The following is an 18,058-nucleotide window of genomic DNA, read 5'->3' on the forward strand; positions in this document are numbered from 1 at the left end:
CAACACTTTGAGATTCTGATGAACAGTGCTGGGATCCTCTTAAACCTACTTTGTACTTTACAGTGTCTACACTTTTTTCAATGAAGTTTGTAGTGTACAAAAGGAATGTCATGAATCTCTGAAGTGTTTATGTTGTCTCCCAGCATGCCTCTGTCTCTCCACTCTCACCTGAAGACAAATAAAAAGCTGCACCTTGTTCAAGTGAAGACGAGTCTCAGCCTGCCGGTAAGAGTCGCGTCTACTGATCTGAAGTCAGATCTGATTCGCTTACAGAAGCCTTTTTACAAACACACACCGTCTGATGCCGACACACTTGGCCTGCTGGAAGCTGATATCAGACTGAACAGATCTGTGGGGATCATCAGATAGAGGAAGACGGTCCCAAAAACAGCAGAGCATTCTGGGTAAACAACAGCCTGTTTTGACTCAGACTTCTTTTAGTTGAATGGGTATTTTTCTAATGGTCATCAAGGAGGTTACAGGGGTTCTGTAGGTGGTTCTAGTTCTAGTTTTCTAGTGACTCAGACCTGTTTTAGTTCCCTGAGTGTTTCTACTCAGACCTGTTTTAGTTCTCTGGGTGTTTTGACTCAGACTTGTTTTAGTTCCCTGAGTGTTTTGACTCAGACTTGTTTTAGTTCCCTGAGTGTTTTGACTCAGACCTGTTTTAGTTCTCTGGGTGTTTTGACTCAGACTTGTTTTAGTTCCCTGAGTGTTTTGACTCAGACTTGTTTTAGTTCCCTGAGTGTTTTGACTCAGACTTGTTTTAGTTCCCTGAGTGTTTTGACTCAGACCTGTTTTAGTTCTCTGGGTGTTTTGACTCAGACCTGTTTTAGTTCTCTGGGTGTTTTGACTCAGACTTGTTTTAGTTCTCTGGGTGTTTTGACTCAGACTTGTTTTAGTTCTCTGGGTGTTTTGACTCAGACTTGTTTTAGTTCTCTGGGTGTTTTGACTCAGACTTGTTTTAGTTCTCTGGGTGTTTTGACTCAGACTTGTTTTAGTTCTCTGGGTGTTTTGACTCAGACTTGTTTTAGTTCTCTGGGTGTTTTGACTCAGACTTGTTTTAGTTCTCTGGGTGTTTTGACTCAGACTTGTTTTAGTTCTCTGGGTGTTTTGACTCAGACTTGTTTTAGTTCTCTGAGTGTTTTGACTCAGACTTGTTTTAGTTCTCTGGGTGTTTTGACTCAGACTTGTTTTAGTTCTCTGGGTGTTTTGACTCAGACTTGTTTTAGTTCTCTGGGTGTTTTGACTCAGACTTGTTTTAGTTCTCTGGGTGTTTTGACTCAGACCTGTTTTAGTTCCCTGGGTGTTTTGACTCAGACTTGTTTTAGTTCTCTGGGTGTTTTGACTCAGACCTGTTTTAGTTCCCTGGGTGTTTTGACTCAGACTTGTTTTAGTTCTCTGGGTGTTTTGACTCAGACCTGTTTTAGTTCTCTGGGTGTTTTGACTCAGACCTGTTTTAGTTCTCTGAGTGTTTCTACTCTTTACTCCAAAGTCTTTTTACTCCTGTTTCTGTCCCGAGAATATTTAGTCTCAGACTCGTTTGGTCTTGTTCACGGTTCTTTGTCCTCTTTTCTTTGGCTCCTCAGCCAGCAGTTTTAAATACAAACATAGACTGTAACACTGTGCTTCAGTATTTTGTTCATGATATATTTATCTTAAATATTTTTTGTGCAAAGGATGTATAATAGTTCGCGATGAATAACATTTTATTTTTATAGATTCTCTGGTTTCAGACCTGCAGCTGTCTTCACAACATCACACATCTTTTACTTTAAGTGTGAAAGTCTAATCAACACTTATTAACAGTGTGTCCTCAGTGTTTCTGTCACTGTGGTCAGATTTAATTTAACACCACAGTTATCTGACAAACAGCACATACACTCCAGTAAATGTGTGTGTGTGTGTGTGTGTGTGTGTGTGTGTGTGTGTGTGTGTGTGTGTGTGTGTGTGTGTTGGGGTCAGACCCTGCAGAGAGGGAGTGTGTTAAATGAAGAGGGAGGACGGGTGGAGGACGGGTCTCCTGGTCGTCCGTCTGCAGCTTCAAACAGTCTTTAAAATAAGCAGCAGAGGAACAGAGAGTGTGTGTGTGTGTGTGTGTGTGTTGAAGGGCAGCAGAGAGCAAACACTGAATATTAAAGAGCTTTGTGACATTAAAGCAGGAATCTGTCAGATGAAGGTAAGAACTACACTTCTTTATTGTTCTCACTCTTTACACTCAGGAGAATGTAACATTAGATCAGCTTCAGTTTATCCAGAATATAACACACACACACACACAGACACACACACAGACACACAGACACACACACACACACTTTGAGCCGTTTAAAGGGACGATAGCAACGATGTCATTTGTTTGTTTCCATAGATTTTGTATCTTTTTATGTATTGTGTTTGTTTGTTTGACCTGAAATAAGTGTTTGTAGTCACTCTATCCTACGGGATTGTTGTCATGTCGTCTTCTGAGGTGTTGATGCTGTGACAGTTACTACTGATGGAAGGCTAAAGTTAGCTTAGCATCAGTTGGAGAGTTCAGCAGCATCATTTACAGACATCACGTGTTTGATACCTATAGAAGTTCGGACCGACGGACGGTTAGCCCGATGTGTGTGGCATTATCAAAGGCACTATCCCATTGCATTATGGGAAATGTATGGTCCAGTGGTTGTGGAATAAAAGGAACCCTCTAAGGGTTTGATCAATAACATGATCAGTTTTTAAGATGTACTGACATTACTGACATGTTGGACACCTGAAGGACTTTTTTTAACAGAATATTTTTACAGTATGGTATTAGTACTTTTATTGTAACAGTATGTTACAGAGTAATATTAGTACTTTTATTTTAATAGAGTATTTCTACAGTGTGGTGTTAATACTTTTAGTTTAATTAAATTCAATATATTCTGTGTAGCCCAAAATCACAAATTCTCCTCAGAGTTCTTTACTATCTGTACACATACGACATCCTCTGTCATCATCATCATCATCATCATCATCATCCTCTATCAGGATGAAGTGTGATGTCATTTGTACAGAATGAACAACATAACGGAGTTACAACACACTCAATGTGACAGAAATGATTAATATAATGAGTAGTAAGTATAATAATAACGGAAACATGACCACTAGTAATAACAGCAGAAGTGGATATAGTAGAATAACAACGGTAACAAAAGCAGTAATAGTATCGGCAATAGTAATATGACTACCAACGAAGATAGATAGATAACAAACTATAAACCTGAACCAGTCCTAACTATGAACCTGAACCAGTCCTAACTATGAACCTGAACCAGTCCTAACTATGAACCTGAACCAGTCCTAACTATGAACCTGAACCAGTCCTAACTATAGACCTGAACCAGTCCTAACTATAAACCTGAACCAGTCCTAACTATAGACCTGAACCAGTCCTAACTATGAACCTGAACCAGTCCTAACTATGAACCTGAACCAGTCCTAACTATAAACCTGAACCAGTCCTAACTATAGACCTGAACCAGTCCTAACTATGAACCTGAACCAGTCCTAACTATGAACCTGAACCAGTCCTAACTATGAACCTGAACCAGTCCTAACTATAGACCTGAACCAGTCCTAACTATAAACCTGAACCAGCCCTAACTATGAACCTGAACCAGTCCTAACTATAGACCTGAACCAGTCCTAACTATGAACCTGAACCAGCCCTAACTATAAACCTGAACCAGTCCTAACTATAAACCTGAACCAGCCCTAACTATAAACCTGAACCAGTCCTAACTATGAACCTGAACCAGTCCTAACTATGAACCTGAACCAGTCCTAACTATGAACCTGAACCAGCCCTAACTATAAACCTGAACCAGTCCTAACTATAAACCTGAACCAGCCCTAACTATAGACCTGAACCAGTCCTAACTATGAACCTGAACCAGCCCTAACTATAAACCTGAACCAGTCCTAACTATGAACCTGAACCAGTCCTAACTATGAACCTGAACCAGTCCTAACTATGAACCTGAACCAGCCCTAACTATAAACCTGAACCAGTCCTAACTATAAACCTGAACCAGTCCTAACTATAAACCTGAACCAGTCCTAACTATGAACCTGAACCAGTCCTAACTATGAACCTGAACCAGTCCTAACTATAAACCTGAACCAGCCCTAACTATAAACCTGAACCAGTCCTAACTATGAACCTGAACCAGCCCTAACTATAGACCTGAACCAGTCCTAACTATGAACCTGAACCAGCCCTAACTATAAACCTGAACCAGTCCTAACTATGAACCTGAACCAGTCCTAACTATGAACCTGAACCAGCCCTAACTATAAACCTGAACCAGTCCTAACTATAAACCTGAACCAGCCCTAACTATGAACCTGAACCAGCCCTAACTATAAACCTGAACCAGTCCTAACTATAAACCTGAACCAGCCCTAACTATAAACCTGAACCAGTCCTAACTATGAACCTGAACCAGTCCTAACTATGAACCTGAACCAGTCCTAACTATAAACCTGAACCAGTCCTAACTATAAACCTGAACCAGCCCTAACTATAGACCTGAACCAGTCCTAACTATGAACCTGAACCAGCCCTAACTATAAACCTGAACCAGTCCTAACTATGAACCTGAACCAGTCCTAACTATGAACCTGAACCAGTCCTAACTATGAACCTGAACCAGCCCTAACTATAAACCTGAACCAGTCCTAACTATAAACCTGAACCAGTCCTAACTATAAACCTGAACCAGCCCTAACTATGAACCTGAACCAGTCCTAACTATAAACCTGAACCAGTCCTAACTATGAACCTGAACCAGTCCTAACTATAAACCTGAACCAGCCCTAACTATAAACCTGAACCAGTCCTAACTATGAACCTGAACCAGCCCTAACTATAGACCTGAACCAGTCCTAACTATGAACCTGAACCAGCCCTAACTATAAACCTGAACCAGTCCTAACTATAAACCTGAGCCAGTCCTAACTATGAACCTGAACCAGTCCTAACTATGAACCTGAACCAGTCCTAACTATGAACCTGAACCAGTCCTAACTATAAACCTGAGCCAGCCCTAACTTTAAACCTGTCCACATGCTTGCACACACAGTACCTACAGTACATGCACAGACTGCCACCAGCCATCACATACATTTCACACTGCCCATTGTACACACACCTGTACACACACCTGTACACACACCTGTACACACACCTGTACACACACCTGTAGTGTATAGTTAAGATAATAAATGAATAAAAACATGGTGTTACTGGGTTAAGCTCTGGCTAGCTTTCCATTTCGGGCTTTGCTGGATAAAGGAGTTCTTACAGCGGTGGAGCTGCTCTGGGGGACTCTGAAGCGTCTGCCTGAGGGAAGAAGCTGATCTTCAGGGTGAGGACATGGTGGGTCTGAGATCATCTTCTGTCTGATGATAGTCTCATCAGAGACGGCCTGGAGTGTGGGATGCTGTCTGACTCCCATCATCTTCATGGATCTTTGTGTGAGCCGGTGATCTGGGCTTTCAGCTGAACCCTGAGAGGCCAAACCGCAGGACGCTCTCTACGGCGTGGTAGAAGAGGAGCAACACCTTCTGGTTGACCCCAAAGACCCTCAGCCTACGAAGGAAGTGTGCAGACATTTACTACCTGAACACTCCATGTCGGTTCATTGTCAGTGTGTTGCCCAGGTATCTGTAGGAGTCAACCTGTGCTCTGGTTGGATGACCACTGGTGAGGGTCTCCAGTGTGTTTGGGGTTGAACACCATCTCCTCTGTCTTCCTGACGTTGAGGATGAGGAAGTGTTTGTCGCACCACTGGACAAAGTTCTGAATCTCATGTTTGTATTCAGCCCAGGATGGCTGCATCACCAGAGAGCTTCATCACGTCACTGTTAGCAGGGCTGCATGGTCATTCATTAGTGTACCGGGTGAACAGGACTGGTGAGCTGCTGGGTCCGGTTGGTGAGGAATGAGTGGGACCACTCAGTAGTGACGGGTTGACGTTCATCAGCTGCAGTGTGTTCAGGAGAACGTGGGGCTGTAGAGTGTTAAAGGCTGAACTCAAGTCTACAAACATCAGTCTAGCATCAGCCCTCAGATCCTCCAGGTGTTCTTCACTAGATGTAGGGCTGCACAATTAATCAAATTTTAATTGCGATCACGATTTTGGCTGCCACAATTAAATGAGCATGATCGTTTGCGATATTGACGTTTAAAATGCTCTGCTACAGATCAAATCAAGCGCTTCCTCAACTAACAGTCAGCCAGCAGGGGGCGAACGAGGTGGGAGGAGTCATATGTGCACCCTGCAGGGCAGCCTCAACACAAGTTCTGTCTGCAGTCGACTCCGGTGTTAGTAGAGTAGAGAGACAACAGAACAGAGCAGACGGTGTCGTGTGAAAGGGAAATCGTAAATAGCTGGAATGTAGCACAACATGGAAGTGAAAGCAGTGTTCTTGTTCATTTAATCATGAAAGTGCAATAAAAAGATGCTGTCCCTAGAATTAATGAATAATCGTGATAAATAATCGTGATCATGATTTTTGCCATAATCGTGCAGCCCTAACTAGATGCACTATGCTGTTGGTTGCATCATCAGTGCCTCTGCTGTGTATGCAGACTGGTGGATCTATCTGTGGACCTACATCCAGCCGTAGTTCACCGTGAGCTTCTCCAAACACTTCATCACAACAGAGGTTAGAGCATCAGGTCTACATCATTATCCTCCTGTGGACAGGCTTTCTTAGGGACAGGTGTGATGATTGCCTTTTTCCATTGTGTTGGTACAGTGTGAGAATCTAGGGACCTCCAGAAAATGGGGCCCCGGGCAGGCGTCAATTCATCTGCACATGTTTTTATTAGAGAAGCAGAGATACCATCTGGACCTGTGGCCTTGTTGACATTGATTTGCTTAAGGACCTTGTTGACGGATTTATGATCAATCTCTAGCCTGTCAACATCATCAACAGCAGTACCATCAATAATGAACATGGTTCTATACGCTCCTTAAGGTATGATGGTCCTCTCTAGTAGGGTAACATGGTTCTATAAGCTCCTTAAGGTATGATGGTGCTCTCTAGTAGGGTAACATGGTTCTATAAGCTCCTTAAGGTATGATGGTCCTCTCTAGTAGGGTAACATGGTTCTATAAGCTCCTTAAGGTATGATGGTGCTCTCTAGTAGGGTAACATGGTTCTATAAGCTCCTTAAGGTATGATGGTGCTCTCTAGTAGGGTAACATGGTTCTATACGCTCCTTAAGGTATGATGGTGCTCTCTAGTAGAGTAACATGGTTCTATAAGGAATCACAGTAATCTAGTCTAGAAGTGAGACAGGATGTGTCTGATTGTTTAATGTTACGTAGGTGAAAAGAGGCGGTCCTTGAAGTTTGTTTGATCTGAGAGTTCAAAGACAAATCCTGATCAAAGATAACTCAGAGATTTGGCAGCAGCACATTAAAATTAGTCCATTTGTGGACTCCAAGAAGTACACTATGTACCTCTGAGATGAAGTACAGTAAAAGTAGAAAGTGCTCAAGTAAAGTAAAGTACCTGTGCTCTGTACAAAAGTACAGTAGTGTAGTAAATGTACTTAGTTACATTCCACCAATATAGTTTTATTCTGCAGCTTTACTGACAATACAGAAAGTGTGAGTGTGTGTATGTGTGTGTGTTAAATTGGCCACCTGTTGCCTTCCATTCTCAAACACACACACTCCCTTCATTCTTTTCTTTCTCGAGCAAACAGACTGAAAGAAAAGAAATGTGTGTGACCGAGTGTCTTCCTCACTCACATACCACAGCACAGACACACACACACACACACACACACACACACACACACACACACACACACACACACACACAGGCATGTCAGTTCCTGTCTTGTGTTCTCAACTGTAATCTCTGGAAAAATGATCCTGCTCGTTATCTCCTGCCGCCTGCCAGTCGAGTGTGTGGGCAGAGCGCCCTGAGGACTGTCGCTACAGCAACAGGCTGAACAGACTGAAGCTTGAAGAGGAAGAAGAGGAAGAAGAGGAAGAAGCAGGTAGGAACAGGAAGCTGGAGGAGTATCACATGATTTAAAGTCCAGGAACAGGTGTGGGTCACAACCACTGGTTCTCTGAGACAAGTCCAGCATGTGGTGAGGTTAGCTTAGCACAAAGACTGAAAGCAGGTGGAAACCAGTGGCGGGCTGTGAATGTTATAGCCGGGTCTTCAGTGCTGTCCTGCACCTGAAACACCCCATAATAACCTCATGATGAGCCACAGCTACGGTTATTTGTTTCTAGGGGAGTTCTGCTGCTGTGTTGCTGGATTGATTTGTTGCTCTGTTGTCATGAATTCATGTGACGGGTTCTTGTGAGTTTGTTGTTGTCATTGTGTTAGTTATAGATTTGGACTTTATGCATTGTCCGTTAATTCCGAAGCATCCCGTCATGCGCGGAGTTATTGTTTGCTAAGCTAGTTTAGCCTCTCAGAAGTGCGGGGCCTCAGCTGTTTTTTGTTTTTGTTCCGGGTTCAGAGGTCAAGGCCCGTTGTCTCCTACGTGAGCACAATCCACCGAAAACATTATATTTCCCACAATTTAAGCTTCTGAATTTTCCAAATGCACGAGTATTATTCACACGTATTGTTAGTCGTAAGCCTCGTACTGAACGGTTTAATCCGAATACGTCTATTCTTACACGTGTTCTGCTGCACACTCGAGGACATTCAGATATTAGATGTAAAAAAACAAACCAGTTGACTTACCAAATGCTGATCACTTAAAGACAAACTCCATCCTCCTTTCTTTGTTGACAGAGTTTAATCTCACGGTTAAATCCCAACTCACTAATCCGTTTCTCCTCCTTCAGCCATTGAGTGTTAAAAAACAAAGATAGGTAAAAATAATAATAATCTACACCAAGCTAAATGTCATAATTTCTTCCATATCTTTCAATGTGAACTCTCACTACTCTGACTAAGCCTCTGATGCTACTTTAAGTTTCGTTTTCCGATAGTCACGTGCTCGCCCACTGACCAATCACAGCGCACGCTGCACCTCACTGCAGAGCTGCTGCTGAAAACTGAGCTGTGTGTTAATGCTGACGTAGCTGTAGGCCAGCTAGCAGCTCTGACACGTCAAAGAATACGCCCAACATGTCAAACTAAAGATCTGATTGGTTGAAGACTATGACGATCAACAACATCGTCCCCATTCACTTAACCTGCACATGGATTCACTGGTGAGTCTGCAGGCCTGGGGCCTCTCTTCTACCTAGAGACACAGAGGTGAACTCTGATTGGATCAAAGCTCTACTTAAAACAAGCTGCACTGAAGCAGAGCAGCTGAGGAGCACAGTAGCTGTGCAATGAGAACATAAGATAATGGGAACAATATTTATATAAATTATGATACATGTAGTGTATTTAAGAAACATTATTAAATTATAAACTAGCTCTAACTTTGTGATTCTGTTTAGGCCAGCAGAGAAGGCTTTGCAGGCCCTGACGGCCACCACTGGTGGAAACTGTTAGCCTAGCTCCGTCTAAAGAGAGCGTGATTGGCTGGTGGTAGTCAGGTGGTCCAGTCGAGCTGTTGTCATGGAGACACGTCGTTCACTGACCTCAAAGCAGTTAGTTAATGTTCAGGTACTCTGTTCTCTACCTGTTCAGGTACTTTGTATGCTCAGTCCTCGTGGGTTTGATGCTCAGTCCTCACGGGTTTGATGCTCAGTCCTCACGGGTTTGATGCTCAGTCCTCGTGGGTTTGATGCTCAGTCCTCACGGGTTTGATTCTCAGTCCTCGTGGGTTTGATGCTCAGTCCTCACGGGTTTGATGCTCAGTCCTCACGGGTTTGATTCTCAGTCCTCACGGGTTTGATACTCAGTCCTCGTGGGTTTGATTCTCAGTCCTCGTGGGTTTGATTCTCAGTTCTCACGGGTTTGATGCGTTGCTGCCCACCGGTTAAAAACGACAAACGGTCTTTGCAAACTGAAATGATGCCAATGGCCGTGAGACCCGATCACTCTGATCTGAAGTCAGATTTGTCTGACGTCCTCAGATCAGTTTCTGGTCTGTGATGTCAAGAGGTATAATGTGTGAACAGCTGATATGGGAGCAGCAGCAGGTCTGATTTATGTGTCTCACACCTGGTTCAGGCCTTTGATCTGGACGATGACAGCTTGAGACGTCTCACCTTTCAGGAGCCTCAGTGAGTTCACCCGACGCCGACAAACTGACTCCAGGTCAGCCTCCACCAACGCGTCTGTCTCTTCTGTCACAGGTGGTCTTCGTCCTCCGGGTCTCCAACATGTCCTCAGTGAGATCTTCAGGCTTCCTGCTGAGCTGCTGTGTCCTGATCGTCCTCATCGTCCCGTCCTGCAGAGGTCAAGGTACAGTCAAGTCCTTAGTATTGTTCTTTTAGAGCAGATCCTCACTCGGTGTCCTATTGTTGTCCAGCTGTCAGATTAAATCCTTCTCAGATAACACTTAGCCCCCCTCAGCTGTTGGTGGTCTGTGGTCTGGTCTCCTGTCAGGACCCCCTTTGAATCACAGCTGCTCGTCTAAATATTCCTGCTGATAACTTGCAGTCTGATCCTCCATCAAACCTGGAATCTGAGACTCACCTGCAGAGAGGAAGTGTCTCCTGTCCTCTTCCTCCTCACTCTGATGAAGATCAGTAGAGTTCAGCTTTCTCTCCGACAGACAGACAGACGCGTCAGAGGTCACCTGACCTGAGTCACTCACAGGCCACGCCCACAGGAATGACACAATCAATTGTGTCATTTTGAAAAACACGATCTCATCTCCAGATCCACTGAGGAGTTTCTTCCAGAGCTTTCAACCACATCTCACGGCCTTCATCAGCGTGTCTTGATCATGTAACCAATGACGTTCGACCCCTCGGTCATGTGATACCACTGAGCTGATGAAGGCTGTGAGATGTGTTTGAAAAAAAGCCAGTAAGTGGCCCTGAAGTTTAGATTTAGTTTGTTTTCACCTGATGAACCAGATGTCATACTGATGTTCGCCTTCAATAATAAAAGTCCCCCACAGAATCCTGTTGAACTAATGAGTTTGATTATTGATCAGTAAATATTGATAGAAGTTCAGCTGATGCTTTTATTGTGAAACTCTTGAAACAGGAAGCTGTTCCTGTTTAAATCTAAGCTTCCAGCTGATTTCTTCTCTTCTTCTTCTGGCTTTTCTTCTCTGCAGGAAGTGACTGCAGCTGTAACGTCACCAACAGCCGCTGTGACGAGTCCGGAGTCTGCATGTGAGACCATCAATAACCCGCTCTAAAGCATACACGCTTTATGGTCTACCAGAGACCTGTCAATCACCGTGTAGCCCCGCCCCTAAAGCATCCCCTGCTTTATGGTCTGTGTGACTCTAAATGGACCATCATGTACTAAATGAACATCATGCTGTATTGAAGAAGACTTGAAACTAGAGATTGAGACCATAAACTCATGTTTACAATGTTTACTGAGGTAATAAATCAAGAGAGAAGTAGAGTCATTTTCTCATAGACTTCTATACAACCAGAGGAGTCGCCCCCTGGTGGACACTAGAGAGAATGCAGCTTTAACACGTGATGTCTGGTTGGAAGTGAGTTTCTGGCCTAACTGATGGAGGTCTAGTTTCTGGGTGTCTTGTTGATGCCCAGGACTAGATGATCTCTAAAGCCCCCCCCTCCCCTTCTCGAACCAGGACCTGGGACAACTGACCCGGAGTCTCCCCTCTGTTGAGCGTCAGCACTGCTGTAGTGGACTGTTGTGGTTCAGAGGGAGCCTGAAGGTCTAGCCCTCAGCTCTGGTCCTGGTCTTTTGAGTAGAGACCCAAGGACTCAGAGACTAGCTACTAGCTAGCTGGCTCCACATCTGATCCGGATCCTTCCTCTAGAGGGTTTCTGGTCCAGCTGGTGGTAGACCCGGGTAGAGACCCGGATTAGGACCCGGTGAATGAGGTCTCTGTCTCTCTGTGTCTCCAGGTGTGACCCCGGTTGGGACGGCGAGCGGTGCGAGCGCTGCGTGCCGACGCCCGGCTGTCTTCACGGATCCTGTCAGCAGCCGTGGCAGTGCAGCTGTGAGCCGGGCTGGGGGGGCCGCTTCTGTGACAAAGGTCTGGAGTCTCCCTCTTCTTCTGGTTGGTTTTTGGGGTCCCTGTTGGGATCCGGTCTGACGTGTCCCCGTCTCCTTGTTTCAGACTTGTCGGTGTGCTCGGAGCAGCCGCCGTGTCAGAACGGAGCGACCTGTGTGATGGAGGACAACGCTGAGTACACTTGTCTGTGTGCCCACGGCTTCCACGGCAGAGACTGTCAGCTGAAGACCGGACCCTGTCACCTGAGAAGGTCTGTGCAGGTCTCCCTGTAGACCACCTGGATGATCCTTCTGTTTGGCCAACTTCGTCCTCCTTCACTCGTCATGAAAACAGTTGTTCAGCTCTAAAAAGCTGTTTTTTAGTTTGAATCCCTAAAAGTAAACATTTAGTTAATCTGAATAAAGTCTGATTTAGTATCTGAGGAAGTGACGACTACAAACACATTTATATTTACTGTCACTGTCACAGGACAGGTTCAACTATTAACAATAACTGATTAATCCAAGAACCAACTATTTAGGGATAGCTAGCCAGCTAGCACCTAGTGGGGAGCTAGCTAGCTAGTAGCTAGTATCTAGAAGCTAGTAGCTGCTAGCTAGTTACTGAATGTCTGCGAGCTAGCAGCTACTACCTAGTAGCTAGTTGCTGCTAGCTAGCTACTACGTCATTAACATGTCCTCATGTCCCTGATGATGATGGATGTGGTTCTGTGAACTCAGCACCAGGTGTTCACGCTTGTCTCTTCTTCTTCTTCGTGTGTTTTGTCTCCAGGTCTCCATGTAAAAATGGCGGCCTCTGTGAGGACGCCGACGGTTTTGCGGTGGACCTGGCGTGTCGCTGCCTGGCCGGCTTCACGGGTCGGCGCTGTGAGACCGATGTGGACGACTGCCTGGTGAGACCGTGTGCCAACGGCGCCACCTGCCTGGACGGCGTCAACCACTTCTCGTGCCTCTGCCCCGCCGGCTTCACCGGCCGCTTCTGCACCGTCAACCTGGACGACTGTGCCAGCCGGCCGTGCCTCAACGCCGGCCGCTGCCTGGACCGCGCCGCAGGCTTCCACTGCGTCTGCCGGCCCGGTTACACCGGGGTCACCTGCGAGATGGAGCCGAGGGGCCGCGAGCCCGGCTGGACGACGCTGGGGTGGGAGGCGGGAGGAGGCGGGGCCGTACCTCGCCTGACCACCGGGGATCAGAATGAGAGGACCGTCACCTTGAACGGCAGTCGACATGGCGACAGGCCGTTCAAGGTGACGGTGAGCGAGCGCCGTGCCGCCAGCCTGTCGGAGGTCCAGCTCGTCGTCCTGCTGGTGCTGGCGGGCCTGACGCTGGGCGCGGTGGCGCTGACCGCCGCCCTTGTGCTGCACGGTCACTGCAGGGCCCGAGGCCACGCCCCTTGCTGGCTGCTGACATCGTCATCATCATCATCACAGCAGAGCGGCCGGCGAGCGCTGCAGGACGAGTCGGAGTGTCACATCAGCTTCCTGAACGTAGCCGAACCAGAGAAGAAGAAGCTGAACACGGAGGTCATGTAGACAGAGCGGGCGTCCAAGCAAAGAGCCAACAGAGCGAGAGAGAGAGAGAGAGAGACACTGCTGGTCACAGGACCCTCAGTGTACACCTGGTGTTAATATGCAAATGAGCCGTGACATCATAAACATGTTTGTATTCATCAAGTGACTCCTGAAACTAAAAGAATCAGAGAAACGTTCTTCTTCCTGGTTAAAACCCATCGCCTACATTACCCACAATGCACCTCTCGCTCCGACAGGCTGCCGCGTGTTGTGTCCCGATGCAGAGATGAGCAGCGGGTACAGATGTCTCACTCCTTCACAACGTCACACTTACTTCTCTCACTTTTTAGTCTGCAAGACGTTGACTCAAGTGACATCACTCGAGGACATTGCTCATTGATAAAAGACCTTCATCTTTAAAGTGACAGTAACAAACATCGGGACTCACATCAGATAAACACATGATGAAATGTAGAGAACATCCTTGATGTTAAATGAATTGTATTAACTTTAAATGTATTTTAAACATTTTAAATTATATTTTTGAATGTAACTGTACAGCTGTGCGTGTAGAAATACTGCGGTACATATAAACCTCCACAAAATGTTTTTACTGTGGAGAATTTAAGTATTAAAAGCATTATTTAGTAGAATTAATAACACCCCTAGTGGTGAATAAAATTGTCACAATGATGAGAATGTAAATTATGTTAAGAGTCACAATATATTTACTTATGGAATGTAATATAGGTTTACAGGATGTTTACTTATGGAAGATATTATATGTTTGCAATAAGTTTACTTGTAGGAGTCTTTAACATAATCATTGGAAGTATTGAACCAAAGTACAGTCACATAGGTTAGGGGGTTCTGAGCCATGAGGCAGAGAGATCAAAGGGGAGACAGGGTCAGTGAGGAATGCAGAGGACAGGCTCTTCACGACCATATAAGGGAATAGGTCGAGGACCAGAGACATCAAAGGGGACATCAAAGGGGACACAGAGGAGCTGGACAGATGACCAACAGAGCAGGAGGAGTCCGGACGACTTCAACCAAACACTGAGCTGATAACAGCCAAAGCCATTAGGGGTTTATTGTATTTCGGCCAATCACAGAGGCTGATACTGGACATTTAAACATTCGGACAGAGACTTTTAAATATAGGATAGTTCCAGAGAGTTTTGGGTTCTGTTCGCACTGTTACCACTCGGGAGTTGACCAGCTGGGCTGGCCGATTAGCTGGGGCAAGTGAGGACTCAGCCCCAAGGGACATATTGATATCGATAGAGTAATTCAGTTTGCAACTGTTCTAGCTTCTCATGTTAATTAAATACTTTTTGATTGTAAGCCGGATCCAGTTCATTTTTGGTGGGACTTTGCTGCAGAAAGTTAGCAGCAGCAGAAGTCCAGCGGCCTGTCTCTCTCCTGGAAAGGTCTCCCCTCGACACTACTCTTCAGCTTTTGTTCAGATGAAACAAACCGGTGACGACATTTTGATCAGTGAGCTGCTCGTTAGCTTAGCATCTTTACATCTCAGAGGTAAATATTGTACTTTTACTGCTCTTCATTTAGTTTTACTTTAGTTACCAGATTCCAGTGGCTGTCCTGCATCTGAACCACCCCATAATAACCTCATGATGAGCCACAGCTACGGTTATTTGTTTCTAGGAGTGTAACAACACACGTATTCGTATTAAACCGTTCGGTACGAGGCTTACAAACCGAACAATACGTTTGAATAATACTTGTGCGTTTGGAAAATGCAGAAGCTTAAATTGTGTTAAATATAATGTTTTCGGTGGACTGCGCTCACTAGGAGACACCGGGCTGTGACCTCTGAGATTTTGTTGATTTGAGTCATCTTAGCTATAATCATTGCAGCACTAGTTGGCTAACGTTAGCTAACGTAACGTTAGCTAGCCACCACACCATAGGATTGACAGGAGCCGAGCGCAGCGTTACGATTTGAACCGCGTCGTAGTCGGAGATGCATGCAAGTGTGTGTAGCACGTGGGGGTAATGTCTTTCTCACTGTTTCAGAGAAAGCATGAACATCACCTTAAACAATATGCAGCGCTGACATCAACGAAGAGACTCCCTCCACCAGCAAGCAGACCACATCACTGAACACCTTGACTGGGTCTCAGAGGTCCAGTATGTGGTCCGAGGCCTCCATCCATTCTGTGTTGTTGAACAAGAACCATTTAGAGATTTTGTGAAGGAACTGCAGCCGAATGCAAAAATGATGACACGAATGCACAAATCAGGCCCAGAGGAGTTCAGAAGGTTCCTCTAAACACGGACCTGATGCAGCAAGTTGATGTTTGCTGCTGAACACAATATTATGCATTTGTTCTCTACATCCTCTAGTCGGAACGAGCAGACTTATAAACGTTATAACTCCTTCATAGGGTCATGTTGCTTTTTGGAGAATTCTGATGATAAGTTCATAGTAAAGCATTCTTCTGTACAGGATCTGATGTTGAACATTGTTGCTCCTGGATGGATCTCAGCTCCTCAGCACGTAAAAGAATAAACTTCATAATTCTCAAAATGTTGACCCTTTGCTTTTGTATTAACAGCATTTACTTGTACTTTTACTTTCAATACTTAAGTACATTTAATATCAGAAAATTACTTTTGAAACTTAAGTACAGTAAATATCAGATACTTTAAGACTTTCACTCAAGTAGTATTCTAACAGGTGACTTTCACTTTGACTGGAGTCGTTTTCCAGTAAAGTATCTTTACTTTACTCAAGTATGGCTTTAGAGTACTTTATACTCCACCGGACTATCTTCATACTACATGTTAGTATCTTCATACTACATGTTAGTATCTTCATACTCTGTGTTATTATCTTCATACTACATGTTAGTATCTTCATACTCCGTGTTAGTATCTTCATACTACATGTTAGTATCTTCATACTACATGTTAGTATCTTCATACTACATGTTAGTATCTTCATACTCTGTGTTAGTATCTTCATACTACGTGTTAGTATCTTCATACTACATCTTCATACTACATGTTAGTATCTTCATACTCCGTGTTAGTATCTTCATACTACATGTTAGTATCTTCATACTACATGTTAGTATCTTCATACTCTGTGTTAGTATCTTCATACTACATGTTAGTATCTTCATACTACGTGTTAGTATCTTCATACTACATGTTAGTATCTTCATACTACATGTTAGTATCTTCATACTCTGTGTTAGTATCTTCATACTACATGTTAGTATCTTCATACTACATGTTAGTATCTTCATACTACATGTTAGTATCTTCATACTCTGTGTTAGTATCTTCATTCTACATGTTAGTATCTTCATACTACATGTTAGTATCTTCATACTCCGTGTTAGTATCTTCATACTACATGTTAGTATCTTCATACTACATGTTAGTATCTTCATACTCTGTGTTAGTATCTTCATACTACGTGTTAGTATCTTCATACTACATCTTCATACTACATGTTAGTATCTTCATACTACGTGTTAGTATCTTCATACTACATGTTAGTAGCTTCATACTACATGTTAGTATCTTCATACTACATCTTCATACTACATGTTAGTATCTTCATACTACGTGTTAGTATCTTCATACTACATGTTAGTATCTTCATACTACATGTTAGTATCTTCATACTACATCTTCATACTCTGTGTTAGTATCTTCATACTCCATGTTAGTATCTTCATACTCCATGTTAGTATCTTCATACTACATGTTAGTATCTTCATACTACATGTTAGTATCTTCATACTACATGTTAGTATCTTCATACTACATCTTCATACTCTGTGTTAGTATCTTCATACTCCATGTTAGTATCTTCATACTACATCTTCATACTACATGTTAGTATCTTCATACTACGTGTTAGTATCTTCATACTACATCTTCATACTACATGTTAGTATCTTCATACTACGTGTTAGTATCTTCATACTACATGTTAGTATCTTCATACTACATGTTAGTATCTTCATACTACATCTTCATACTCTGTGTTAGTATCTTCATACTCCATGTTAGTATCTTCATACTCCATGTTAGTATCTTCATACTACGTGTTAGTATCTTCATACTCCATGTTAGTATCTTCATACTACGTGTTAGTATCTTCATACTACGTGTTAGTATCTTCATACTCCATGTTAGTATCTTCATACTACATTTTCATACTACATGTTAGTATCTTCATACTACATTTTCATACTACATGTTAGTGACTTTAAACCCATGATAATTGTGACTTTGTATCTTCTCATACTGATGGTTAGTAAACGCATGATCAGAGTTGTGTGTATGTTGTATAGTTGAATGGAGTAGAGATGTGTTGGTGTAATTTATCAGAGTGTGTGATGTTCTGCACTGAGAACAAACTGTGTGCAATAAAGTCGTGAATGACGAGCTCTGAAAGCTGTCGGCTGGTG

The 18,058-nt window shown here is 43.8% G+C and overlaps 1 protein-coding gene across 3 annotated transcripts; it reads left to right on the forward strand.

The window, feature by feature from the left end:
* The first annotated feature begins 318 nt into the window (after positions 1–318).
* dlk2 (delta-like 2 homolog) lies at positions 319–14,875 on the forward strand. Of its 3 annotated transcripts, none has more exons than XM_079168687.1 (6): positions 319–404; positions 10,275–10,383; positions 11,210–11,267; positions 11,985–12,115; positions 12,200–12,344; positions 12,866–14,875. In XM_079168687.1, exons 2-6 carry the CDS (start codon positions 10,302–10,304, stop codon positions 13,623–13,625), a joined length of 1,176 nt encoding a protein of 391 aa, XP_079024813.1. In that variant the 5' UTR covers positions 319–404; positions 10,275–10,301; the 3' UTR covers positions 13,626–14,875. The 3 variants fall into 3 exon arrangements, with proteins under 3 accessions (XP_079024813.1, XP_079024812.1, XP_079024814.1); XM_079168686.1 differs by lacking the exon at positions 319–404 and adding an exon at positions 2,066–2,176; XM_079168688.1 differs by lacking the exon at positions 319–404 and adding an exon at positions 7,959–8,050.
* The last annotated feature ends 3,183 nt before the right edge of the window (positions 14,876–18,058 follow it).

Source organism: Pholis gunnellus, assembly GCF_910591455.1.
Source record: "Pholis gunnellus genome assembly, chromosome: 11".
Taxonomy (NCBI): Eukaryota; Metazoa; Chordata; class Actinopteri; order Perciformes; family Pholidae; genus Pholis; species Pholis gunnellus.